This window comes from Panthera pardus, unplaced genomic scaffold (assembly GCF_024362965.1).
Source record: "Panthera pardus isolate Hobbes unplaced genomic scaffold, ASM2436296v1 HiC_scaffold_8, whole genome shotgun sequence".
Classification (NCBI taxonomy): Eukaryota; Metazoa; Chordata; class Mammalia; order Carnivora; family Felidae; genus Panthera; species Panthera pardus.
In genome coordinates this window covers 12,143,244-12,165,197 of record NW_026527013.1, presented here as the reverse complement: position 1 = coordinate 12,165,197, position 21,954 = coordinate 12,143,244, and the positions used below count along the sequence as shown (strand labels likewise).

Genomic DNA, 21,954 nt, shown 5'->3' with positions numbered 1-21,954 from the left:
CGTGAACGGGCAGGTGGCCCCTAGAGCGACTTCCAGGAAAGGACCAGCCAGCCACGAGATATGGGGCTGGGACTCCAAGGCCCCTTCCTCTCTTGTGCCACATTCTGGGCTTTTCACTCGAGGCCCCAGCTGGTGAGTAGGACTTCCATGGGCCCATGTGGGGTGGCTCTCTGGGTAGGGACCACAGTGCCTTCTCAGCCCTGGGGACATGCGGGGGTGGGACAGCCAGGCTCTGCCAATGCTGAGCTTTCTGTGTTTTCAACCGTTCTGTTCGTCCCACAATGCTTTCATTCTATCTGTTAATTCATTCTCTCCACAAACATTGGCTGAGCCCCAACTGTGGGCACCGTGCTAGATGCTAAGGATGGAGAAGACAAGACAGGCACTGTCCCTGCCCTGCCGGAGCCCACAGTCCACGGGGAGACGGTTGTTGCGCAAGTCCACATGCAGGCCGGGCTTGCACAAGTGGGAACAGCAAGGGCAAAGGCCCCGTGGCAGGAGGAAACTGGGCACGCCCGCGGAACAGACAACAGTTGAGGTGTCCAAAGAGCGGACATAACCGGATGTCCATCAACGGAGGACTAGATTAAAACACCGTGGACCATCCTCTCCACGGATTGTTATTCGGCCGTGCCAAGCAGTCTTCACATGTGCTACATGATGGATCTAGAAAACTATGCTGAGTGAAAGAAGCCAGACACAAAAGGCCACGTCGCGTACGATCCCGTTTATATGGAGTGTCCAGAACAGGCCAATCCAGAGACAGAAAGACTAATGGTTGCTAGAAGGCTGGAGGAGGGGGTCTGGGGAGTGACAGCTCATGGGGACCGAGTGAGGAGAATGTGTTAAAATGGACCGCAGGGAGGGTGGCACATCGCTGTGAATACGCTGAAAGCCGCTGAATTGCACTTCGGTGGGTGGACGGTTCGGTGGGTGGATTAGATCTCAATAAAGCCGTTATTAAAAAAAAAAAAAAGAAAAAAGTCGAGGAGTCATCTCTCCCTGTCTGCCACTGCATCAAAGCTCCTCTCTCAGCCAAAGGCCGGGTCTAAGGCAGGACGGAGGTTCCGGGACCCCAGCCTGACTCGGCGGGGGGGCAACAGGTGCAGACATGGAGCATCATGGGGCAAATACAGCTCAGAGCCGTGAGCTATTTACGTGACTTGTGCCCCGTTAAGAGACGAGATGCGAAAAACAGAAGTGGGTTCTGCTCTCGGGGAGCAAAACAAATAGCGATGCTAATAATAACGATGATGAGCACGATGCTGACAGCAGCCGATCCCTCAGTGACAGGTGTCTATCCCAGGCTGAGATGCGCCATCCAGAGAGAGAGAGGGAGCGTGAGAATCCCAAGCAGGCTCCGTGCCATCAGTGCAGAGCCTGATCTGGGGCTTGACCACACAAACCGCGAGATGACGACCTGAGCCGAAATAAAGGGTCGGGCGGTTTGCCGGATGAGCCACCCAGGCGCCCCCAGGCCTGTCTTTCAAATTAACGGGCATCCTGAGGACCCCGGACCCAACACCTGGCCACAGCTGCGTACCTGCAGGGAACGTGTGGACATAAAAATCCGTTAACGCTGATCTAGTCCAATCTATGATTTTACTGATGAAATTAAAACTAAGGAAAGAACTAAGATAAGCTGTAAAAAAAAAAAATCCGTTAACTTTAAAACGAGCTTTAATTTGTTTGTTTTCCTTAAGTGCATTTATCAATGTAAACAGAGCATGTTAAGAAATTTCAGGGGAGAGCAGACTATTGCTGGTATGTTGGTTTTAATTCCAAAAAGAAGAAACTACAACGCCAATGGCTTGGACTGACAGCAGCTTGGGGCGGGGCGGGGGGGGGGGGGGTGGCGGGGAGTGGGGGGGAAGGATAAGAAAAAATAAAGGCTCCCTGGTGACGCCGCTCCGACCTGGCTACCTGGTCCAATTGCACAGTCTCTACAGGAGGGCAGAACTGTCACAACAGAACCTGGTGACGGCAGCTAAAAACCAACTCCGACTGCTATGCGGCCAGCCTGTCGCCTTGGGCCTCGGCCAGCGCCGAGCGCGGCCTCACGCTCTTGGCCACGTCCGGCCAGAGGTGCGCACGGGCTCCCAAGCACCTGGGTCTGCCGCTGGAAATCAAAGACGGAATCACTTCATGGCACTACAGATCTGGAAAAATAAAAAATCTCAGCTAGAAAGAACGTCCAGTTTGGAGACAGCAGGAGGGAAGAGGACGCGGGGGGCAGGGGGCGGGGGGGCTGCCCGGGGGCCCAGAGGCAGACAGATGCCCCAATCACAGGTGGACCGTGTGTGGTTGGTTGCGTTCTCAGGGTCACGCGTGGCGTCCCCTCGGTGCTCAGGCGGGGAATGCCGAGAGAGGCCCACGGAGCCGGCCGAGGCTGGACTGCAGACCGGCACCTGGCTGTGAAACAGGAAGGGCTCCCCCCACGCTTCTTTCCTCAGGATTTCCGTAATTTGTGCTTCCCTTTGGTCTGGCTTGACAGTTAAGAAGAGAAAGGAGGGGGGAAAGAGAATGGTTTTCGTCACTTGTCCAAAACTGACAGAAGAGGAGAAGGTAGGCGTCAGATGTGCTGGCTGGACGCTTTGTGGGCCCGGCATGCGTTGCCTCGCTCAGGGCGTGGGGGCCCAGCACTCCTGGAACCGTCGCTGGGCTCCGGGGCCTGGCTTCCGTGGTGGGGACGTGGACGGGCTTTCCGGTGGGGCTTCGGTTGTGCTGCAGGGAGGCCTGGAGACAGAGGCCCACCGTGCCGGCTGATGTTGGCGGCCACAGCTCCGCTCCAGCTTCCTCTCTGGTCACGTGGTGAGAGGGCCCGTTCCGCAGACCAGAAAAATAGCAAATTCTTAACTTATTCCATCTCCAAAGTTGAAAAAAGATCAGACAGTTACTAAAATCAACAATTTCTCAACTGTGTCTGGTGGCCATGGGCCCGGTGGCCGCGGCACGGCAGGGAGTGTTGGGGGGGGAGGGCCCCCGGCCGAGCGAGGGGCTCGCTCAGGACAGGCACAGTCAGCTCAGCTGAGCGAGGCTCAGAGTAAGGCAGTGCTCCTCACAGAAGAACACATCGGAAAAAGCTGCTTCTCTTCTGCTGGTCTGGGGTGATTTTGACTCCCTGGCTGCTCCCTTGGGGACTGTTGCCTTCCTGAAATTGCAAAGGGTTTTGCAAGGTCATGGCTGGGGATCAGCACTATGTCTCTTAACCAACCGGCCCACCGACCAATGAACCAACCACCCACCCGTCTGCCAGGATCCGGATGGTCCATCCACCCACCCGTCCCCTCCCATTTGTCAAACCTTCTGCCACCTTCCAACCATCCATTCATCCAACTGTCCCTTCCAACTCGCTTTTTACAAACCCCAGATCTGCTACGTTCCTCCCCCTTCCAACCACTCATTGTCAGTCTTTCAGTCGCCTGCCCATCCCCCGTTCCATTCATCTCCTCGACAACTTTCCCACCGTTTGTTGACCCATCTCATTCTCCTTTCCCTACTTCCGTCCCTCTATCCATCTATCCATCTGTGCTCAGCCCCTCCCGGCGAGGCAGCCCAGGGGCAGTGGAAAGACTGCCTCCTGGGATCGAGGGGAGGCTGGGCTCAAGGTCGCAACGCCACTCACACAGGACTCCCCGTAACCGTGTGCCAAGGCTTGGACCCACCTCTCCCCTTGTCCACCTTCTGCCCCGCAGCTGGTGGCATAAGCCCTAATCTCTGATCTCGTCTGCTCAGTCCATACTGACACCCATCCACCTCCCCCAGGTTTCTGAGGAGTGGCCTAAATCCGTCACTTGAAGCCTCTGCGAGCTGGCCCCTGCCTACCCTGGGAACTCAGACCCTGCTTTCTCCCATTCTACTGTTGGCGAGGTTTGGTCTCCTTTTGACTAGTCTCTTCTCGCCTTTGTGCTCTTAGGTAAAACCTGAAGTTTTATTCAGGCAACTATCGAACACTTATGTGGTGCTAGGCACTTTTGTGGGCGCTGGGCAGGCAGGGGTGGACAGGACAAAAGGTCCCGCTGGGGGCAGACAAATCGCACAGCTAAACAACTGAGCGGCGCTTTCCACAGCAGCGAGTAATGAGACAAAACAGGCGAAGGGTGGAGAAGCGTTTCGATGGCGATGTCGGAGCGCAGACCTCTCGGAAGCGAGGCCAGGGATGGTCCAGGGGCCGCGGTCAGCGGAGTAACTGCCCCCCAAGATGTCCACGCCCTCGTCCCTGGAACCTGCACAGACGGTACGTGACGTGGTGGCAGAGACTTTGCAGACGCGATTGAGGAGGGGTGGGGAGAGGGGCCTGGATCACCCAGGTGGGCCCCATCTAACCCTGCGACTCCTTAAAAGCAGAGAAACTTTCCAGCCGTGGTCGAGGAAGAGCGAGACGAAGGAAGCAGGAAGCAGGGTCAGGGAGGTGCTGGGTGGCTGGCTCGGAAGACGGAGGAAGGGTTCACAAGGCAAGGAATGTGGTGGCTTCTAGAAGCTGGACAAGGCAAGGCAGCGGGTCCTCCCTGTGGGGAGGGCACCCCTGCTGACACCTTGGTCTCAGTCCAGTGAGACCCGTTTCAGACTTGTGACCTCCAGAACCGTCATGCTCGTGTGTCGTTGACGCTACTAAGCTTGTTCCGGGAACGCATTCCCGGATGCGCGAGGGGGGCGCCCACTGGGCCACTCCTGCCAAGCCGGACCGCCACTTTCCCCGGTGGAGGGGAAAGTCTAAAGGAATGTGGGGCATGTGAGGAACAAAAAAAGGCCTGGAGTGGATGGCAGGGAAGCGGCAGGGTGACAAGGTGGAGAGGGTGGCAGCGGCCCGGGCGGGTTGTGGGGACGCAGTGTGTGCTCAGCGGTGAGGAGTGCTGGGTTGAGCGGAGCGGGAGAGCACCAGCGGTCCGGGAGGAGGGTGCTGGCGGGGCCTGGCTTCCCCTGATGCTCTAGGAGGGGAGGCAGGGGTGGGCAGAACTGGCCGTCTGAGTAACACAGATACGAACTTGCAACTAGCACATAGACAGTTCTGGAGATCTGATGCACGGCACAGCGATCACAGTCAAAGTTGCTTAAGAGACCAGATCTGAATTGTTCTCAACGCAAAAGAGAAACGGTAAGTACACGAGTATGTGAGATAATAGAGGTATCGGCTCCCAACGTGTTAAAACCAACGTACTGTAAGCCTCAAATTTACGCAACGTTCAACGTCAGTGGCATTTCGATTAAAAAGACAGATAGGAAGCCGTGGAGGCTGCAACTCTGCATGTGAACAAAGGTGACAGGGAACGAGAAGGCGTTTAACTGTGATTTACAGTTCAGCTCAGAAAAAGAGAGGTCGCACGGACTGTGGCTGCACACCCGTGTTTCACAGTCTGGGCCTTGGAAGGACACGGCACATTCTAGGGGCAGTCGACAGGCCGATGCCGAAAGCACAGGCTACGGAAAAAGTGAGTGTGATGCTTAGTGTCACCGCTGGGGGGCTAGTGTCAGAAGGAGCCTCTAGAATCAAACTCTGGCTGAAGAGAAACAAAATTACAGGAACACTGCACGCCGTCGTCGGGCCGTACGTCTGCTTGCGTGGACACGGTCCTGTTTTGGCTAAAGGGCTGCCACTAAATGGATCCCATCCCTTGTGACTGAATTCGCAGCATCTTAGAATTCCGGAGCCATGTTTTCAGTCAGACGTGACCTACCTGAGTGGCATTTTGTGTCACGTGCGCACTCGCGTGTGACCAGGCGTAACGCAAGCCAACGAATAGCTCACTTCACGCCCTGGAATCAGACAGCGAGGGGTGTCACCTGGCCGGGAAACGGGGGCCACTGGAATGGAGGGCTCGGGGCCAAGACTCCCAGCAGTGTTTAGGGGCTGAACACGCCCAACGTAAACTCGAGTGTGTAGATGTGACCAAAGAAAGTGGTAGTTGTAGAGAGTGGGGACCATGAAACAAAAAGGCCAGAAAACAGACAAAAGGGCGGATACGGAGGGATCCAGGTGGGACCTCTCAGAGGCCCCAGGGCCCTGGCACCCACTGAAGGTCACAGAACTGTCAGCCAGCAGAACTTGGGGTGGACTCATCAAGACGGAAAGCTGGTGGCTGTCAGCCCTGCGGGGGGGGGGGGTGGGGGTGGGGAGGGGGAGGGCAGGGGGTGTCTTGTCATGGACTGGGGGGGTGGCGGACTGTGGCTCTGGGCCTGCCTGGGGCTTTTCTGCAGGAGGCTCTCTCTCCTCACACGTGCCATCTCCCAGGTAGGACGGCAAGGGCCGCATGTCCCCTGCTGGCCCATGAACTTAGTAGGGAGCACCTGTCACAGAGCAGCTCCGGGCCCCAGAGCAGCGGATGGGGCAGAGCAGGGTGTCCTGCTGTGGATGCCCAAACCACTCCTGCTAACTCCTGCCCCTTTCCCAGAGATGCTCGACTGGGTCTAGCCGGGCCCCGAAGAGCAGGATCTGCCCGGGGAGGCGTCACAGCACTGAGGCCAAGGATGGCTGGCTCCAACAGGGACCCATGCAAGGATTCAGAAAGCACATACACTCACCAGTTTTTTGTCCATTTTTGCTTTGATGTCTCTGGCGAGAGTGAAAAATGCCTGTGGAATAAGGATGTTGTCAGGGCCGCGGGAGCAGGAAGCGGGTAGGGGCCTGCGGGTGCTGGGCCACTCCCGTGTAGAAGTGGCGGGACAGTGGGGTGGGCAGGGGAGCAGCGTCAGGGTGGCTTCCCAGGTGGGGTCTCACCTGTCCAGCCCCATCTCCTGCCACCACTGGGCCACTCCTGCCAAGCTGGACCGCCACCTCCCCTGAGCCAATGACCTGGGACATGGGGTCACCCTTGACTGGACACAGAGGAAACTGAGGTTCAGAGGGGTCGAGTGACTTGTCTGAAGGCACCCAGTGCCTAACTGACAGAGCCAGAAGGATCCAGGAGGAGGGCCCAGTTTTCCACCGTCGACTCCTGTGCTCTGTCCACTTTTGCCCCCAACTCTGACGGTCAGGTCAGGGCCGGGCAGAGAGAAAAACAAGCCGTTCTTAGCCAAACACACTTCGCGTGGGGTCTCTGCCAGCAGGGAGGCCTGGGAGGGCCAGTGCCAGGTCAAGGCTTGCCTCCCCATGCTTGACGAGGCTCGAGCTGGCCCCTCTTGGTAGGGAGGCAGAGTCTCAACGAACGCCCACATGACGTGGAATATTCTGTTGTGAAGGCTGGTTTCGGTGCTAGGGAAGACCAAAGTGGTGGGCCTAAGGGCCTGGGGGACAGTGAAGGTCTCCCTGCGAGCGGCCACTCGGGCTGGGCCCTGAGGGGAAAGGGGGTGCAAGGAGGGTGTGGCACGGGGGGCCTGGGATGGAAAGTTGCGGGCAAGGCCCAAGCTGTGGGTGGCACACACCGCCTGGGGCTGGTGAGGGAGGGCCTTCTGTGCCAGGAGTGTTGGGCTGAGGCTGGGAGCAACATGGAAGGTGAATTCTGGAAAGATCACTGGGGCAGTGGGATGGAGGTCGGCAGATCAGCTCCACGGAGAAGAGCGGGTGGCCCCGGCCAAAGCTCAGTCATCTGGGCTTGCTGACCGGGGCCTGTCTGTGAGGGTGGCAGGGCCGAGGGCACACACGTGGAGCTGGGCCTGGGCACCTGTCAGCTGGGACTCTCTGAGGCCGTTTCTCCATTGGTAAAACGGCGCCTGCTCCCCAGGGCTGCCCAAGAACCACTGAGGTAACAGCCTAGGTGCCCAGCCAGGGCCTGCACCTGCTGATGTCAGAACATGGCAACTCCCTCAAGGGGCCTGGCACACCGCCTAGAAAGTGCCGCGTGGCCAGCCGAATGAGGGACCGACCTTAGGCAGCCCAGGGCCTGAGGTCGGTCCCCCTGGTAGAGCCTCCCCAGAGGGTGCAGCCTGTCCCTCAGCCCAGAGGGCCCAGGACTCACGTTCTCCACGTTGATATTGGCCTTCGCACTGGTCTCCATGAACTTGATTCCATAGTCCAGGGCGAGCTGTGTGGAAGGGAGATACACACGTGCATGTTAGCCACTAGGTACCCCTGAACCCCACAAACCCTGAGCCAGGAGCAGTGCAGAGGCGGGAGTTGGGGGGGGTCTCAGGCCATGGATCTGACACCTGGGCTGCTCCCTCAAGTCCCCAGTGGAGAGCAGGTGGTGAACATCCCTGGCAGGAGGGTGGAGTGGGCATGGCTCAAACCACTGCTCTCTCCTCTGCTTCCTGTGGGTCCCACAGGTTCCAACCGGATGCCGTGAGGGAGCACACAGAGCACATCCCAGAAGCCGCTGCGTGTGCAGTCTTTAGACGGAAGCCCAGCGGAGGGAGTGCCTTCCACTCTCCCTTTGTCCTGAGTCCCAGACCCCCTCAGTCTTGTACAAGCCAGGCTGGCCGGTTATCGTGTGCTTGTAGAGACTGTGAGAGAGTCTCCCCCAAAGCCCACTCGGCGAGTGAGCAATCGGAGACCCTCTGGGGCAGAACAGGCCTCCATGCAGAGAACCCTAAAACCCTGAGGTCCCTGTGCCACGAGGTGCCAGGCCCACGCCGGTGGCCATGCCCACCTTCTCTCCCCGTTCCTTGGACACTTGTCTCTTGTCGTTCACGTCACACTTGTTCCCGAGTATCATCTTTTCGACATCTGCAGAAGCATGCTGAAGGGGAGGGCAGACGGGTGGTGAGAGGTCAGAGGCCAACACACAGTCTGTCCCCCGAAATCCGCGTGGTGGGCCAAGACTGCTGACACACCCTTGTACAGGGGACGAGCTGAAGATCAGAGAGGCTGAGTGGCCTGTCCCACGTCACACAGCCAATACAAGAGCAGAGTCCAGGTTCTGGCTACTACTCTGACCGAGGACATGCTCTCTGGCTGCTGAGGACACAGCTTCCCTACGGGCTGTGTCACCCAGGCCCTGAGGCCATCCCTGGGCTCCTGGCAGGGTCTGGCCTACGGAGGCAAGCGAGGCTGGGATATTTACCCCCGCTCGCCTCCCTCCCTCCCTGCCTCTTCCGCTGGAGGCCCCAGCTGCTCTCCCAGGACCTTCCGCCCCACTCCAGTTTGCCCTGTTTGGACTCTGGAAGTAGGCAGCGCCTGGGGTGGCAATGGCCCCCCACTGCAGCCAGCCCCGGGGTGTCCCCATCCCCTGGCGCCCCCCACAGCTGCCTCATGCTTGTAAAGGGCTCCTCCTCCAACCCTTTCTTGGGCTCCAGTGGAAGGTTCCACGCTTCCCGAAGGACGAGGGTATGGAAAGGGACCTCATCGTATAGCTCAGATCAGGTCTCGTGAAACACTGCTCTGCTCCCGAACTTCCTGTTAACTGCAAGACCCTCTCGCCCACTGGCCAGAAACACTGAGTTTCCACAAGGACCAATGGGAGTGGTTCCTTGTCCTCAGCCCGGGCACGGCCTCCGGCCAGCAGACCATCAGGTCTGACAGTGGGCCTGTCAGGATGGCGGCCTGGTGCCACTGCTCACGGATGTCAGCCGTGGCGTGACCTTTGGCTGCGGCTTTATGGATGGGTGAAGTCCTCTCGCTGCACCTCAGACCCGAAGCCCCACCTGGTGAGTCACCGAGAGACACAAGTGCTGTCGTCCAAGAAGGCTTTGGGGTGAGCCTGTCTGGGAAGCCAGAAGGCGGGGACGCCAGCTTTGGGACGGGGAGGCGGGGCTAACTGCCTTCTTTTCCCTCCTGGGTTCAAGGTCTGCTTTCCCAGCCAGCTGCAGTCGAAGAGCTGCTGGCTTGAACTCGGGTGGCTCAAACCAGCTCACACCCCGCTCTGCTGAAACTCAGAGTACAATCTGAAATGCCTGTCTGCTAAATGCAAGAGTCATGCCTATCCCGGAACCTCCCGTTTCTAGAAAGCACCAAATGCTCACAGTGATCAAGAGCTCAGGTATCTCTTCTCTCACGGCTGAGACATTGCCCAAACCTGACAGCCCCGGTGGGGAAATTAATGGGCTCTCAGGGCCACCCCATGATGACGCGAGGCCCATGTGTGGTCTCCAGGGTCAGCCACCTGGGTCCCGGTCCCCATTCCGGGTACATCCCTGGCCATGGAGCTCTTGGCAAGTGACTTCTAGGGGTCTCTGTGCCTCAGTGAGCTCATCTCTTATCCGAGGAGCTCTGGGGTGGCGACCGAGGTGGGGACATGCATGAAGTTCCTCTGCACGTGAGGGGCGCAAGCCTTACCTCCTCAATATTCCGAATCCAGTTCCGGATGTTGTCAAAGGATTTCTCGTTGGTGATGTCATAGACCAGCATGATGCCCTGGGCGGGAAGGGAGACAAACGTGTGCTATGGACAAGCTGCGAGCTGAGGGGGAGGCCCCAGCAAGGTGGGGTGGCCGAGACCCCAGCAAAACGCCCCTCCTGCCAACTCCCTCCACTCCACCCCTGGGGCCCTTCCTTCTGCTGGACTCCAGGACCGGCTCCTCCCTGGTCGCCCAGGCTCTAGTCCTGCCCACCCCGCCACCAAGGTGACCCTTCACCCTGCAGACCAGACCCCACCACACTCGTGCTTGCAGACGAGCCTCGCGGGCTCCCCAGCACCAGCAGGGCACGTGTGCCCATGGCCTGGCAGCTCTCGGCGTCCCACCTGCCTCCCAGCCCCATGCTCCAAGGCCCCAGGGCCCACAGTGCTCCCCTTCACTCAGCCCGCCCTGCCTGAGTCCCCTCCGAGCACCTACTGCGCACCGCGTTCTATGGTAGGGTCCCGTTGAAGCCTCACAGCCCTCACAGGTGGGTCCGGCTGTCCCCACTCTGCAGACGAGGACCCAGAGGTGTGGGGTGGCCAGGGAGGTGTGGGGTGGCCGCCTCCCTTCCCATGAGAGAGTAAAGGGCGTAACCGGGGTCTGAACCCTGGATGGCCTGATCCTGACACTCTTGTGTGTTCCAATGAGTCCACCCACGGGGCCAGCTTGGAGCGTGGGGCTGGGCGGCACTGAGGCCCCTGAGGGTCCGTTACCCACGTGTGAGCAGGTGGGAGACAGCGCAGGAGTCCCTAAAGAGCTGCAGAGTGAACCCACCTCCACCTGGGCCCGTGACCTTGCCGCCACTGCGAAGGACACGTGTCCCTGTTTGATACAGAGCAAACTGAGGCCCACAAAAGCGCCCTTAAAGGTTCAAGCCCAGGAAAGACTGACCCTGAACAAGTTGGTCACACCAGCTCCCATTAGGAACCTCCCTGGGCCCTCATCAGGACCAAGTAACGCCGAGGGGCACCTTCCAGGCACAGGGCCCCAGCTGTCCTGGGCCGGCCTGGCTTACTCCATGTGCTGAGGCCACCCCCTCCTGACGGCCCGGCCCTGCATCCGAGACCGCTGGTGCCGGCCAAGACGTCCCTGAGGCTGCCCGAGTCTGCAGAGTGAGAACGTGGGCTGCGGGCACTGGGTGGAGAGCGGCGAGGACGTGTGGTAAGACCTCAGGGACGGGAAAGGAGAGCCCCTGCAATTCCGAAGCCCTGCCGTGAACCCAAGGAGACACGCAGGGGCCTCGCAGCCTGCCACAACTGAGGCCCCGGCCAGGACCCCTCCGGAAGGCCATCTGGGGGCCCCCTCTCAGGGGTCTCTTGGGGAGACTGAACGGAGACCACCTGCAGGATAACCAGGAGCTTGTAGAGGGGCCGTGCTGTCGGCCACTCCCCAGCCAAGGCCAGCTGGAGTACGAGATCCCGGTGCGCAGACTCCCTAGGTCAAGCACCGCGGAGGCCTCTGGCCGTCAGGGGGCAAGAAACGCCACGAGGTCATGAGAACTTTCCTCCCTTTTATCCAGGGACTGGCCCCTCGGGTGGCCCAGGGCTCTGGCCACCACCAGCAAGCTGACACCCCACGCTCCAGATTCCAAGGTGCCAAATATTCACCACCCGAGGGGTGGGGGTGGTGGGTGGAGCTATCAGGAGCGAGAAGCGCCGAGAAAACGCGGGATCACCCTATTCCAGGTCCTCCGTGGAAACTCTCCTCGGGGCCCCAAGCGACCGGGTTCCCAGCCCCCCCTGGGCACGGCTGCCCCTATCAGCTTGTAAGCTCCCAACGGGACAACGGACACCCAATGTCCCCAAATTTGGGACCCAAGAGTCTAGTACCATGCAGGGAGAGGGCGATGGCTGCGATGGGGGCAATGTTCTCTGAGCTATCCGGTAAGGTCACCCCTGGCCACACGTGGCTCTGCAGTGCCTAAAAGGTGCGACCAAGGGGCCGGATTTCTTACTTGCGTCAATTTACGCTCAAAGAGCCACATGTGGTCGCTGGCTTTATATATGGGTTCTCTAAGGCTATATATATCCAATCTAGGACTGCAAGCCACAAACACCCTGGCTCAGGGCAGCGTCATCAAGGGCTGGCTGAGGATGTGGGCACTGGAGACAGCCAATCGGCACTGGCCCAGTCATTTCCCCTCTGCGTGAACTGAAGCAGGACATGGAACCGTGCTAGGCCTTAGGTCCCCTGTCAGTGAAACGTGGACAACCGTGGCACCCGTGCTCCGCTGTTAATGGCCAAGACCTGGGCCCAGCAGCTGGCACACGAAAGGCCTCAGAGAATGGGGGCGGTGCGGGGGGGCTATTTCAGCCCAGATGGGGAGGGGGCCTACCTGAGGCCACACAGCAGAAGCTCCCCCAGGACCCCGGTTCCCCGAGGCCCCTGCCCCACCAGAGCACAGCCAGGTGGGAAGAAAATTAGTAAATAAATTTTAATGAGGAGTGCTAAGGTTGCAATGCACACGATTGAGTTTCTGTTATGTTTCAAAAGCTATGTGGGATACTCTAAATACTTAATGCCTCCGTTCATTTCTGCCGTCCACCGGTATTTCCCGAATACCCACCACATACCCAGCGTGGTCCCAGGCACGGGGCATACGGCAGTGACTGAGACGTGGCCCTGCCCTCACAGAGCTTGTGGTCTTGCAGAGGAAACAGGCATGTATGCGGTCACATGACGGGGTGTGCACCGGGCGCCAGAAACGGGGAGACGGCCATCCGCCCTCGCGGCTGCCCGAAACGGAGTCCTGTTCTCTGTTCCACTTTCCAAGTAAGGAGATGCAGCTCAGAGGGTGACCCAGGGTGCTGAGCCAGGGGCCAGGGCTCTGCCTCCCGCTCCCCCCAGACCCTGAGCGCTCCGCTGTGTGCACATCTCACATGTGCTCGACCCACTCGGAGGGCAGGAACCCGGCCTATTCCGGGTCCTCCTCCGCATCTAGCTCAGGCCTGGCCTAGAGAAGGTGCTCCGTAAAAGCACCTGAGGGATAAGGAACGAGTCTTCCTGTGATAGCACCCTGCCTCTGGCCCGGGGGACCGTACAACGGCCAACTGCCCAGAGCAAGTCAACTCCTGGATGATGTTCAAGTTTTCAGTAGCAAATTCCACAGAGACTGACACAGGCCACGTGAGCGCTCCTAAGTGTCGGGGCATGCTATCTCCAATTTCACTGACCTCACCTGGAAGAACCGGCTTCCTCTGTCTTCCCTCATTCCCAAAGAATTAACCGTCCTTAAACCCTGCATTGTCCCTGAAGCAGAAGAGGATGTATGTCGGGGTGGGGGCAGGGCACATAGCCTTTTCCTAAAACTAACCCGGGACCGAGGACCCCGGAGGAGCCCGAGCACGGACTCCCCAGAAGCATCCGGGTTTGGGCATTCACGAGAGTGATGTTCGCGTGGACTTTAAGAAAAGAAACAAAAACCAGTCCCTACCATTGCGCCCCTGTAGTAGGCCGTTGTGATCGTCCGAAACCGTTCCTGACCAGCTGTGTCCCTAGAGGAGAAGAAGGGAGAGTGGTGACAGCAAACACCAATCGTCATCACCGTGGGAACAACGGGTACTCACCCGGGATGGACGCGGGTTGTTTCTTAATTCACTGTCCGACTGTGGGACAGCACCTTTGTCCTCTACTCTTACAGAGGAGGAAACAGTGACTCAGGGGTGTCAAAGACCTGCCCCATAGGGCGTAAAGTCATTCCCTCCAATGACCCCTCTGCTGCACCTCTGTTTCCTGGGGATTCTTCCCAGAGTTTCCGGCTCACAGAAGAGCCGAGATCGGATGTCAGCTGTGAAAATCCAGGGCCATGCAGGCATGGAAGGGGCCGGTCACATGGCTGGAGGGGTGTACCTTCATGCTTGCTTGCTGTCTTGGCAGAAGCCAGGGAGCAAGTCTTCCCTCGTTGGTGGAGGGCGACACCTGGGTGAGACACATCGTGCCCAGCCCAGCTCCTGGCACAGGGGGCATTCAGTGCTCGGTGTAAAGATGGCCTGACTGATTGGTGGCGGGGCCAGGGCAAGCCCCATGTCTTTTGTCTCTGGATTCGGGGTTCCTTTCGTGACCCTGCGAGGGCTCTGCATGGCTGGGCTGCACGGAGGCCCCTCAATCTGGGGCTCGGCTGGCTTTCTGACACCAACGGCAGGTGACGTTAGTGGTTAGGAACAGTCATTTCTATCCTCTGCCATGGCCTCAGTCTAGAGAAGCGTTAAGAGAGTCACTGACCCCATCGAGGCTGCTGAGAGCAGAAGTAGGAAGAGAGGAGAAGAGGAAAGTGAAACTTCTGCCAGCTGCCGCCGTGTCACCTTGGACTCCGGGCACTAAGGCTGCTGGAGAGCCACGTGGTAAAGATGGAGATGCTTCTAGGGCTTGTAACTTATGACGCAGCCAGAGACCAGGGACCAGAGACCAGAGACCAGAGACGGGCAGATTACCAGCTGACGAGGCGTCAGGCCTCATCCAGATTTCCACTCTGGAGTCAGACCAGAGGCAAACACCACGGGAGCCGAGGGGGCGCCCTGGGCAGGCAGAGCGATGCTCACGCTCTGAGACCCAGGGGGGGGAGACGGGCTGCGGGGAAGGTGGCTTCGTGGCCCCCCTCACAGCACTCCCTCCCACCACAGGTGCTCGCTAGGGCAGGGAGATTTCGCCACCCTCTCACATGTGACTTCTCTTTCATTTCGCTCAAGGCCCGTACTTCCCCGTGGGTGATGTGGCTGCAGGGCGGGGACTCCCCTTCCATCTGACCATCTGAGCTCAGCCTTCCTGGCACTTCCGAGGGGCTACAGACCCCAGGCAGCGCCAGCGACAGGGACTCACAACCTCTCCGATTTCATGTATCAGAAGAAGTCAGCCCCAGGTAAGCGGAATAGAAAACGGGTCTTGCCGCTGGGCCTGGCCTCAGCTTATTTTTAGTTCTGGGATTTCAGGTCTGTGTGCTAAAGAAGTAAGGCTTGGGCTTCCCCGGGGGTGGGGGAGAAAAGAGGAAATGATGTCTGGCCTTCTTCAGCGAGCTGATAGGGTCAAAAGGAAACACTGGGCTGGGGCATGGCGTTGTCCCAAAGCCTTCACCACCGCCCAGGCACAGAGGGCACGCTCCAAGTCCAATGGAAGCAGGCCACTCGGAAGCCCAGGCCCAGTGGTGCCCACATCGAAACGCTGAGCTAACCCGGACTGGCAGCTATGTCCCCAGAAGGTGCTGACAGACTCCAGGCCCCAGTAACCAGCAGAGCACAGTCCCTGGGTTTCGGAAGAAAGCCTGACGCGTATGGCTAGGCACAAAGAGGTGGAGGCCATGGTCACAGGGAGGGGGAAAGAGAGAGGCACCAAGGCTTCTGGCTCAAAGCACTCCCTGGGTGAAGGGGCGGAGGACGCCAACGCCTCTTACCATATCTGTAGCTTAATTCTCTTGCCATCGAGCTCTATGGTCCTAATTTTAAAGTCAATTCCTGAAAGAAAAGGAAAGAAAAGGCACATCACGGTCAGCCCACTGCCCAAGCTGCATCTGAGGCAGCTGCTGCCAACCTGTTACGGAGCACCTGCCTGGTACTGGGGCACCTGGGATCTCGGAAGCTCCCACAACAAGTCTGGAGGCGCCTGGAGAGAACGTTCTCCTCTCCTGGAAGGGGAAGCTGAGGCTCAGAGGGCAGACCGAGCTGCCAAGAGTGAAGCCCCAGGTGGCACAGGCTGGCGGGCAAACCCAGGTCCTTCAGGCGACAAAGCCTTGTTCTCTCCCCTCTGCCCACCAGGCAGCCTCTCAGAGTCGGCCTCCACGGAATCTTTCGAGGGCCAGAGCCCCACGCCTCCCACCACCTAGCACCAGGCCCTCCCAAACACACAGGGCATGGAGCCCCAGGATGCCCCCCAATACTGCTCTCACGGACCTCCAGCCTTCGCACATGCCGTTCCTTCTCTGTGGGTGGTCCCTATGCCGCCCACCTGTCGCCCTAACAAACTTTCTCCTTTCATTTTTTCAAGTTTATTTGCTTGCGAGAGAGAGAGAGCGTGCATGTGCGCGTACGTGGGGGAGGGGCAGAGAGAGAGAGGGAAAGAATCCCAAGCAGGCTCCACGCTGTCGGCACAGAGCCCAACGTGGGGCTCGATCCCACGAACCATGAGTTCGTGACCTGAGCCAAAAGCAAGAGTCGGACGCTCAACCACTGAGCCTCCACCAGACCTGCTGGAAGGTCGCCTTCCAAGAAGCCTTCCTGACCCTGCCCTCCTCTCCCACTCGTCGGCTGTAGTCCCCTTTCCCCAAGACCAGGGTGACCTCTCAGCCTCCTACCCCCTCAGTCCCCTCCCCAGCTTTCCTGACCACATTCAACCATGTCACGAAGCTAACCTCTGTTCCAGACCTGCCAGCGTGTCCACCAACGGATGGGCAGATAAACAGAACGTGGCCCATCCGTACTACCACCCGGCCGTGAAAAGGAATGCAGGCCTGACACACGCCGCGACAACCAAAAACACCTTCCAGAAGCTTCCGCCACCCCCTCGGCCCCAGGATGAAGTGAGAACAGTTGAGCGTGTGCGCCAAGGTCCTGCCTCGCCTGGCCACCACGCGGCAAACAGCTCCCACGACTGTTTCCTAAATATCCCGCGCGCAGTCTGGACTCAGGGCTCTCGTGCTCGCTCTTCCCTCTCTTGGAACGTCGCTTCCTTCCATGACTTCCTGGCTCCCCCGGCCCTTCACTCAGGCCTCTGTTCAAGTCACCTCCCCAGGTGAGCCTTCCTGACCATCCTCACTCTCTCTCCCCTCGCTTCTTTTCCTTCTTCGGGTGCACACCCTTGACAGTGCATTTGCTCCACGGATCTTGGGGTGAAAGTTGCCCATGGAAAACAGCCCGACCCTGCCTTTACCTCCGCGAGTTTGTTCTACATCTTTGCCCTCGAAGCCCGGAGGCGGGACCCTGGCTTGAGCCCTCAGAACTGATGACGGGATGTTAATTCCATCGCTGCCCACCTCAGGAGCTGTCCAGGGGACCACAGGGAATATCAGTCTGCATCTGAAATGTGCCCACGAGGACAGAAGCTCCAGGAGAGCAGGGACTCAGACGTCTTACTCATGGCTGTGTCTCCGGTAACTCAGCATGGCAGAGGCCAGCTATGTATCTACTAGAAACTGATCACCCAGTCCCACACACACACCTAGACTACAGGCCTTGTTACATTGGTTTCCCTCTGATTCACCCCAGTCATTTCTTCAGCCCCTGCAGCCGTGCTGGCACACAGCAGGCGTTGGGGAAAGATGGCAGGGCGAAAGAAATAAAAGCCACAGGGTGCCGTGTGGTTTACGAAGCACGTTCACATCTGCCATGTGTCTCCCTGAAGGTATGAGTGAATGGGGCCCCGAGGAAGCCGTGGGAGCTGAGCCAGGCTGTGAAGAACCAATTCCGAACTTGGCCGCCGGGCCAAGTTCACACCGCCAGTGATCGATGCAGCTTTTGAGAACGGGCTCTGGCAAAACGAAAGCTGGGCAGGAAATGAACAGCCACTTAATCCCTGATCCATAAAGACAAGCCAGAGGTGTACTCAGTGCCAGCAGAGAATCACCTTTACACATTCAGTTGCATTCCAGGACTAAGCGGCCCAGTGTTGTTCCTTCCTAAAACAGCCCCTACCTCCCGTCCCAGGTCCACAGGGACACGTGAAATCAAGATGCCCTGTTTAATCGGCAAAGCCCCACAGCATCACTCTGTCCTAACCTCTTCCTGGGTTTCATTAACACACCAGATTTAATTAGGAAGTGTTAAACTTTACAAGGCTAAGAATTATGAGGCCATCACTTCAAGGTCAGGATGAATTAAATTTGCTCAGAAGACAGAGGCCTACTGGAAAACTACAAATGTAATCAGAATACTGAGGTGGGAGGGAAGGATTCTGGGTTTAAGTGCCACCTGTACCTCCCTAGACGACCTTGCCCAAGCCATGTCTTTGTCTGGAAGTGGAGGCCGGCCTCCTCGGAGCCCTAAAGAGCTAGACTGGGTTTCCTGGACAAGAATGAGAAACCAACAGAAAGATCCAATCTCCAAATTGATCTCACTAGTGCTTGTGCTGAACAGGAAGTTTCCGACGCTGGGACACTGAGGTCTGGGTGAGAGCAAGCCACAGCCTGCCAGGACGTAACATCACTTCCCGATTCATGGAGATGCAAACGCTATCCCAAAGTTGGACCCTGGAGTGGTGGAGGGGGAGGAATCAGAAACATCTGGGTCCAGGGATGAGATGCTGTCACTGCAGGAGCCAGAAATTCTGCTTCCTCCAGGCCGCCTCCGGCCACGATAACAACCTCTTACTCGTTGTACATTTACGATCCTCAACCATCCAGGGCACTGGTCAAGGCAGAGAGCATCACTCCTAAACTGAAGAAACAGGGCTCAGAGTCTAAGTGCTTGTTCAGGGTCGCCCAGCGGCTGGAAAGCTGGAATGACCATTTCCAGTCCAATTCTCTCAATTGTCAAGTGCAGCTCCTGGAGAGGGGCAGGAATGGAATGAGCGGCTCATGGTGGGGTTCAGGGAGATAAGGTTATTGGGCTCGAGTTACACAGGGGGTAAAGCAAAGCCTGGTTCCTAGGCTTTCCCCATTCAGAATCAACTCCTGGGCTTGCTGACTATTCTGGAACAAGGCTGCACAGCTCACAGGCCACTCCATTTGATTGGTGTTACCTCCAGGTCAAACGTTTTCACACGGGCAATGGCTGTTTTTGTGACATGGGGACAAGTCAGCTCCACTTTTGTGGATATCAGAACTGAGAAGCAACAAGCCAATTCTGTTCAACCACAACGTGGGCTGGCTTTGCGGGAAAGGCTGTTCTGCAAAGTGACAACTGGTGTCCCGGGCCTCAAGATAGGGAAGTCAGCACCGTCTGTGGCAGCGGCTGATTTTGGTTTCTCACTCAGGTTTTTATCTGGCATCTCCTTGGGGATGACAGGTCCCAGGGCAGGCAGCTGTCAGTCATCATTGCTATCACCTTCTAGTGGGATGGAAGGTCGGGCAGAGAAAGGCTCCAGACTCTTTCTTGCCATTCCTTCTAGAAGAAATTCACCCATGGGGGAAACAGGGTCAGGGAGAGGGGCTTAACCCCTGAACATTACAGAGGAAAGAGCAGGAGAGGGCTGGCTCTGGGATGGATCAGCCGTGCTTGCCCTGGGGATGAGTGCTCCCACCCGGTGGTCCAGTCTTGATTTTGGGCGTTAGACCCACAAGGATTCAAATTCCATCCTTGCCACCTGCAGACTGTGTGACCTTGGGTGAGTCGCATGCCTCCCCGAGCCTCAAATTCCTCAGTGAGGCTCATAACAGCACCTAACACAAAGGACTGGAGGGTGTAATAATGCACATAAAGGGGCTAGCGCACAGTACATGCTTAATAAGGTCAGATGTCAAAGGCCTCTTCCTACGGCCAACTCCCCAAGCCTGTTTCACTTCTGTAAGACGGCGACCCCAAAAGAACAGCTTCGAGGGCTGCTGTGTGGACAGCACGAGATGACCGGCGCCAAAACCCCAGCCCAAGACCTGTACTTCCTGACGAGCAAGCTGAGAGTTGGGGCCTCAGTCTCCCCATCTGTAAAATGGGCCCTCGGTTCCTATCCCCTTCCCCATAGCCCGGGAACCCCCGAAAAGAGGTGGAAGCGGTTGCTCTTTTCCCCTCCGGTCCCCTCGACCCTCTCTAATCCCTGGATCCGTCCGGCCCAGCCGCTCCCTCAGCCCCAGCCCTTCAGGGGCGCGCCCGGCCCGGGCCTCCGGCGTCCCCGGCCGCTCCCCGGCCCCGCTACCTATGGTGGAGATGAAAGTTGAGTTGAACGCGTCCTCGGAGAAGCGGAACAGGACACAGGTCTTCCCCACCCCCGAGTCCCCGATCAGCAGCAGCTTGAACAGGTAATCGTAGGTCTTCGCCATATTACACTCTCTCCCCGACGGGAAGTGCGGCCAGCGCCTCGCCACTGGCCGCTGGTTCCGTCCATCAGCGCCGAGCCCGCCCCCTATTGGCTCCCGGCCCGCGGCGCGTCACCCAGGCCGACACCCTCCCCCGCGCCCCTCCCGTCGCGGGGAGACGTGGGGAAGGGGAGAGCAAGGCGCGGTGCCGGAAGCGGCCCGAGCGCGCCGGTCATTGGTCGGCGCTAGGGACAGGGCGGGCTGCAATTGGTCAGCGGTGAAGAATCCAGGGGCTTCAAATGAAGACCGGGGGGGGGCGGGGCATCGCGTGTCCCCGCCTTCTGCCCGCCCCCGACTTGGGGGCAGCCACGCCCCCGGGTGGGAGTGGGAGGGCGGGGAACGTCGCCAACGGCTCCGCGCGCCCGCAGTGGGGCGCGTGCGCATGCGGCCCGGGAGACCGTTGGGTGCCGGCAGAGGGCGCACGCGCGGCGGGTTCTCCGGTTCCCGCCCTCACGGCCCGCGCAGCCTCCGTAGGCTCCGGGAAGAGCGCGGGAAGGGAGTGCGCGGGTGGCGGTGTCGTCTGGAGGGCGCTGCGTCCATCCAGGGGGAACCGAAGAGGAAAGGAGAGTGGGGACGCTCGTCATCGTCGAAGCGAGGCCTCTTCGGGACGTCTTCCGGGGTCTCGGCGCCGGCCGGGGGGACTACTCCGCCGCCTGAGCGGCTTCACTGCCACCAGCCGTACCCGCGGGAACTCCTCGCGACGCGCCTTTGGACCTAATTAGGGACTGTCCAGACCACTGCCTGCCTGCAGTTCCCACCCCCCCCCCCCGAACCCCCGCCAAGCCTCAGCCGCCAGGGGAGCTAGGGTCGTGAGGATGCTAGGAACAGTCACATCGTTGTCCTTTGCCTGCCTGTTGTCGGCACGTACGAAAACTACACCGAAAGTCCTTAATCCCCACCCTAACCCACTGGGGTCAGTAGTCTGATTCTGCCTTTTTATGCTGAGCAAACCGAGGCCAGAGCTTAAGGGACCCTCCCGGGCTCCAGAGTGGGAAGGTGGCTTTGAGCTGGGACACGCCAGCCTCGGAGGCCTGAGATCCGGGTGGTGTCCTGCTTGTCAGAGGTGGGCGTTGGGAAGGCGTCTAGACTCACATAAGGTTCCTGCCCAAGCCGGCCCTGGCCGCCCTTCCTGCCTCCCTCTAGGGCCAGCCCCGCTGATCTGGCTGCTGGGGGGCGGCGGGGGGCAGGGGAGAGCTTCAAGCAGAGCCGCCGGCCACGTCGGCTTTGGCGTCTGTAACGTTGGGCGCTACCGACCACCTTCCTGGGACTTGGACCGTTCTACTGGCTGGTTTCTTCGGCGCGACGCCTTCCTTCCCTGAATGCTGCTGCTCAGATCCCATGGCAGTCTTTGGGGTTTCCACATGCCCCTTAGGAGTTCCTCGCGGTTCTAGGTCTGTTCCGCCCTCTGGGTGATCTCCTTCAATACTGTGGCTGCTGAGATCTCCGCACAGGTGATTCTTGGAGGAATCCACATAGCCCGGCCATCCTTCTGTGTCCAGCTGCTTTGTGGATTTGGCAAAGGTACTTTGACAGGTCCACAACCGAACGTGTCAACTTCTACTCAGACTGGCGTGGCCTGAATCACCTTCCGAGTGAAACCGAAGCCCGGGTTCTAGTAGTTGTTGAATCTTGCTCTTCTCTGCACTGGTCTCCTGGATTATTCTCGAATCCAGATTTCACTCTGTGGTATGTTTGTTCTAAAACACTTACCCACTACCCGTTGGTGGTCGGTTGGGATCAAGTCATTGCCATCTGGCCTTAACCTAGGTTATACCTAGGTATGCCCTAGGTTCCGCATACACTTCATGGGATCGG

General features: G+C 58.7%; 1 protein-coding gene across 1 annotated transcript; it reads right to left on the bottom strand.

Moving 5' to 3' along the window:
* Positions 1-1,662: 1,662 nt before the first annotated feature.
* Positions 1,663-20,143, bottom strand: RAB8A (RAB8A, member RAS oncogene family). Its single transcript, XM_019416166.2, has 8 exons — positions 19,980-20,143; positions 15,592-15,652; positions 13,642-13,702; positions 10,148-10,225; positions 8,523-8,612; positions 7,893-7,958; positions 6,520-6,570; positions 1,663-3,151 (listed from the first exon to the last, which is right to left on the bottom strand). Exons 1-8 carry the CDS (start codon positions 20,101-20,103, stop codon positions 3,059-3,061), a joined length of 624 nt encoding a protein of 207 aa, XP_019271711.1. The 5' UTR covers positions 20,104-20,143; the 3' UTR covers positions 1,663-3,058.
* Between the last annotated feature and the right edge of the window lie 1,811 nt (positions 20,144-21,954).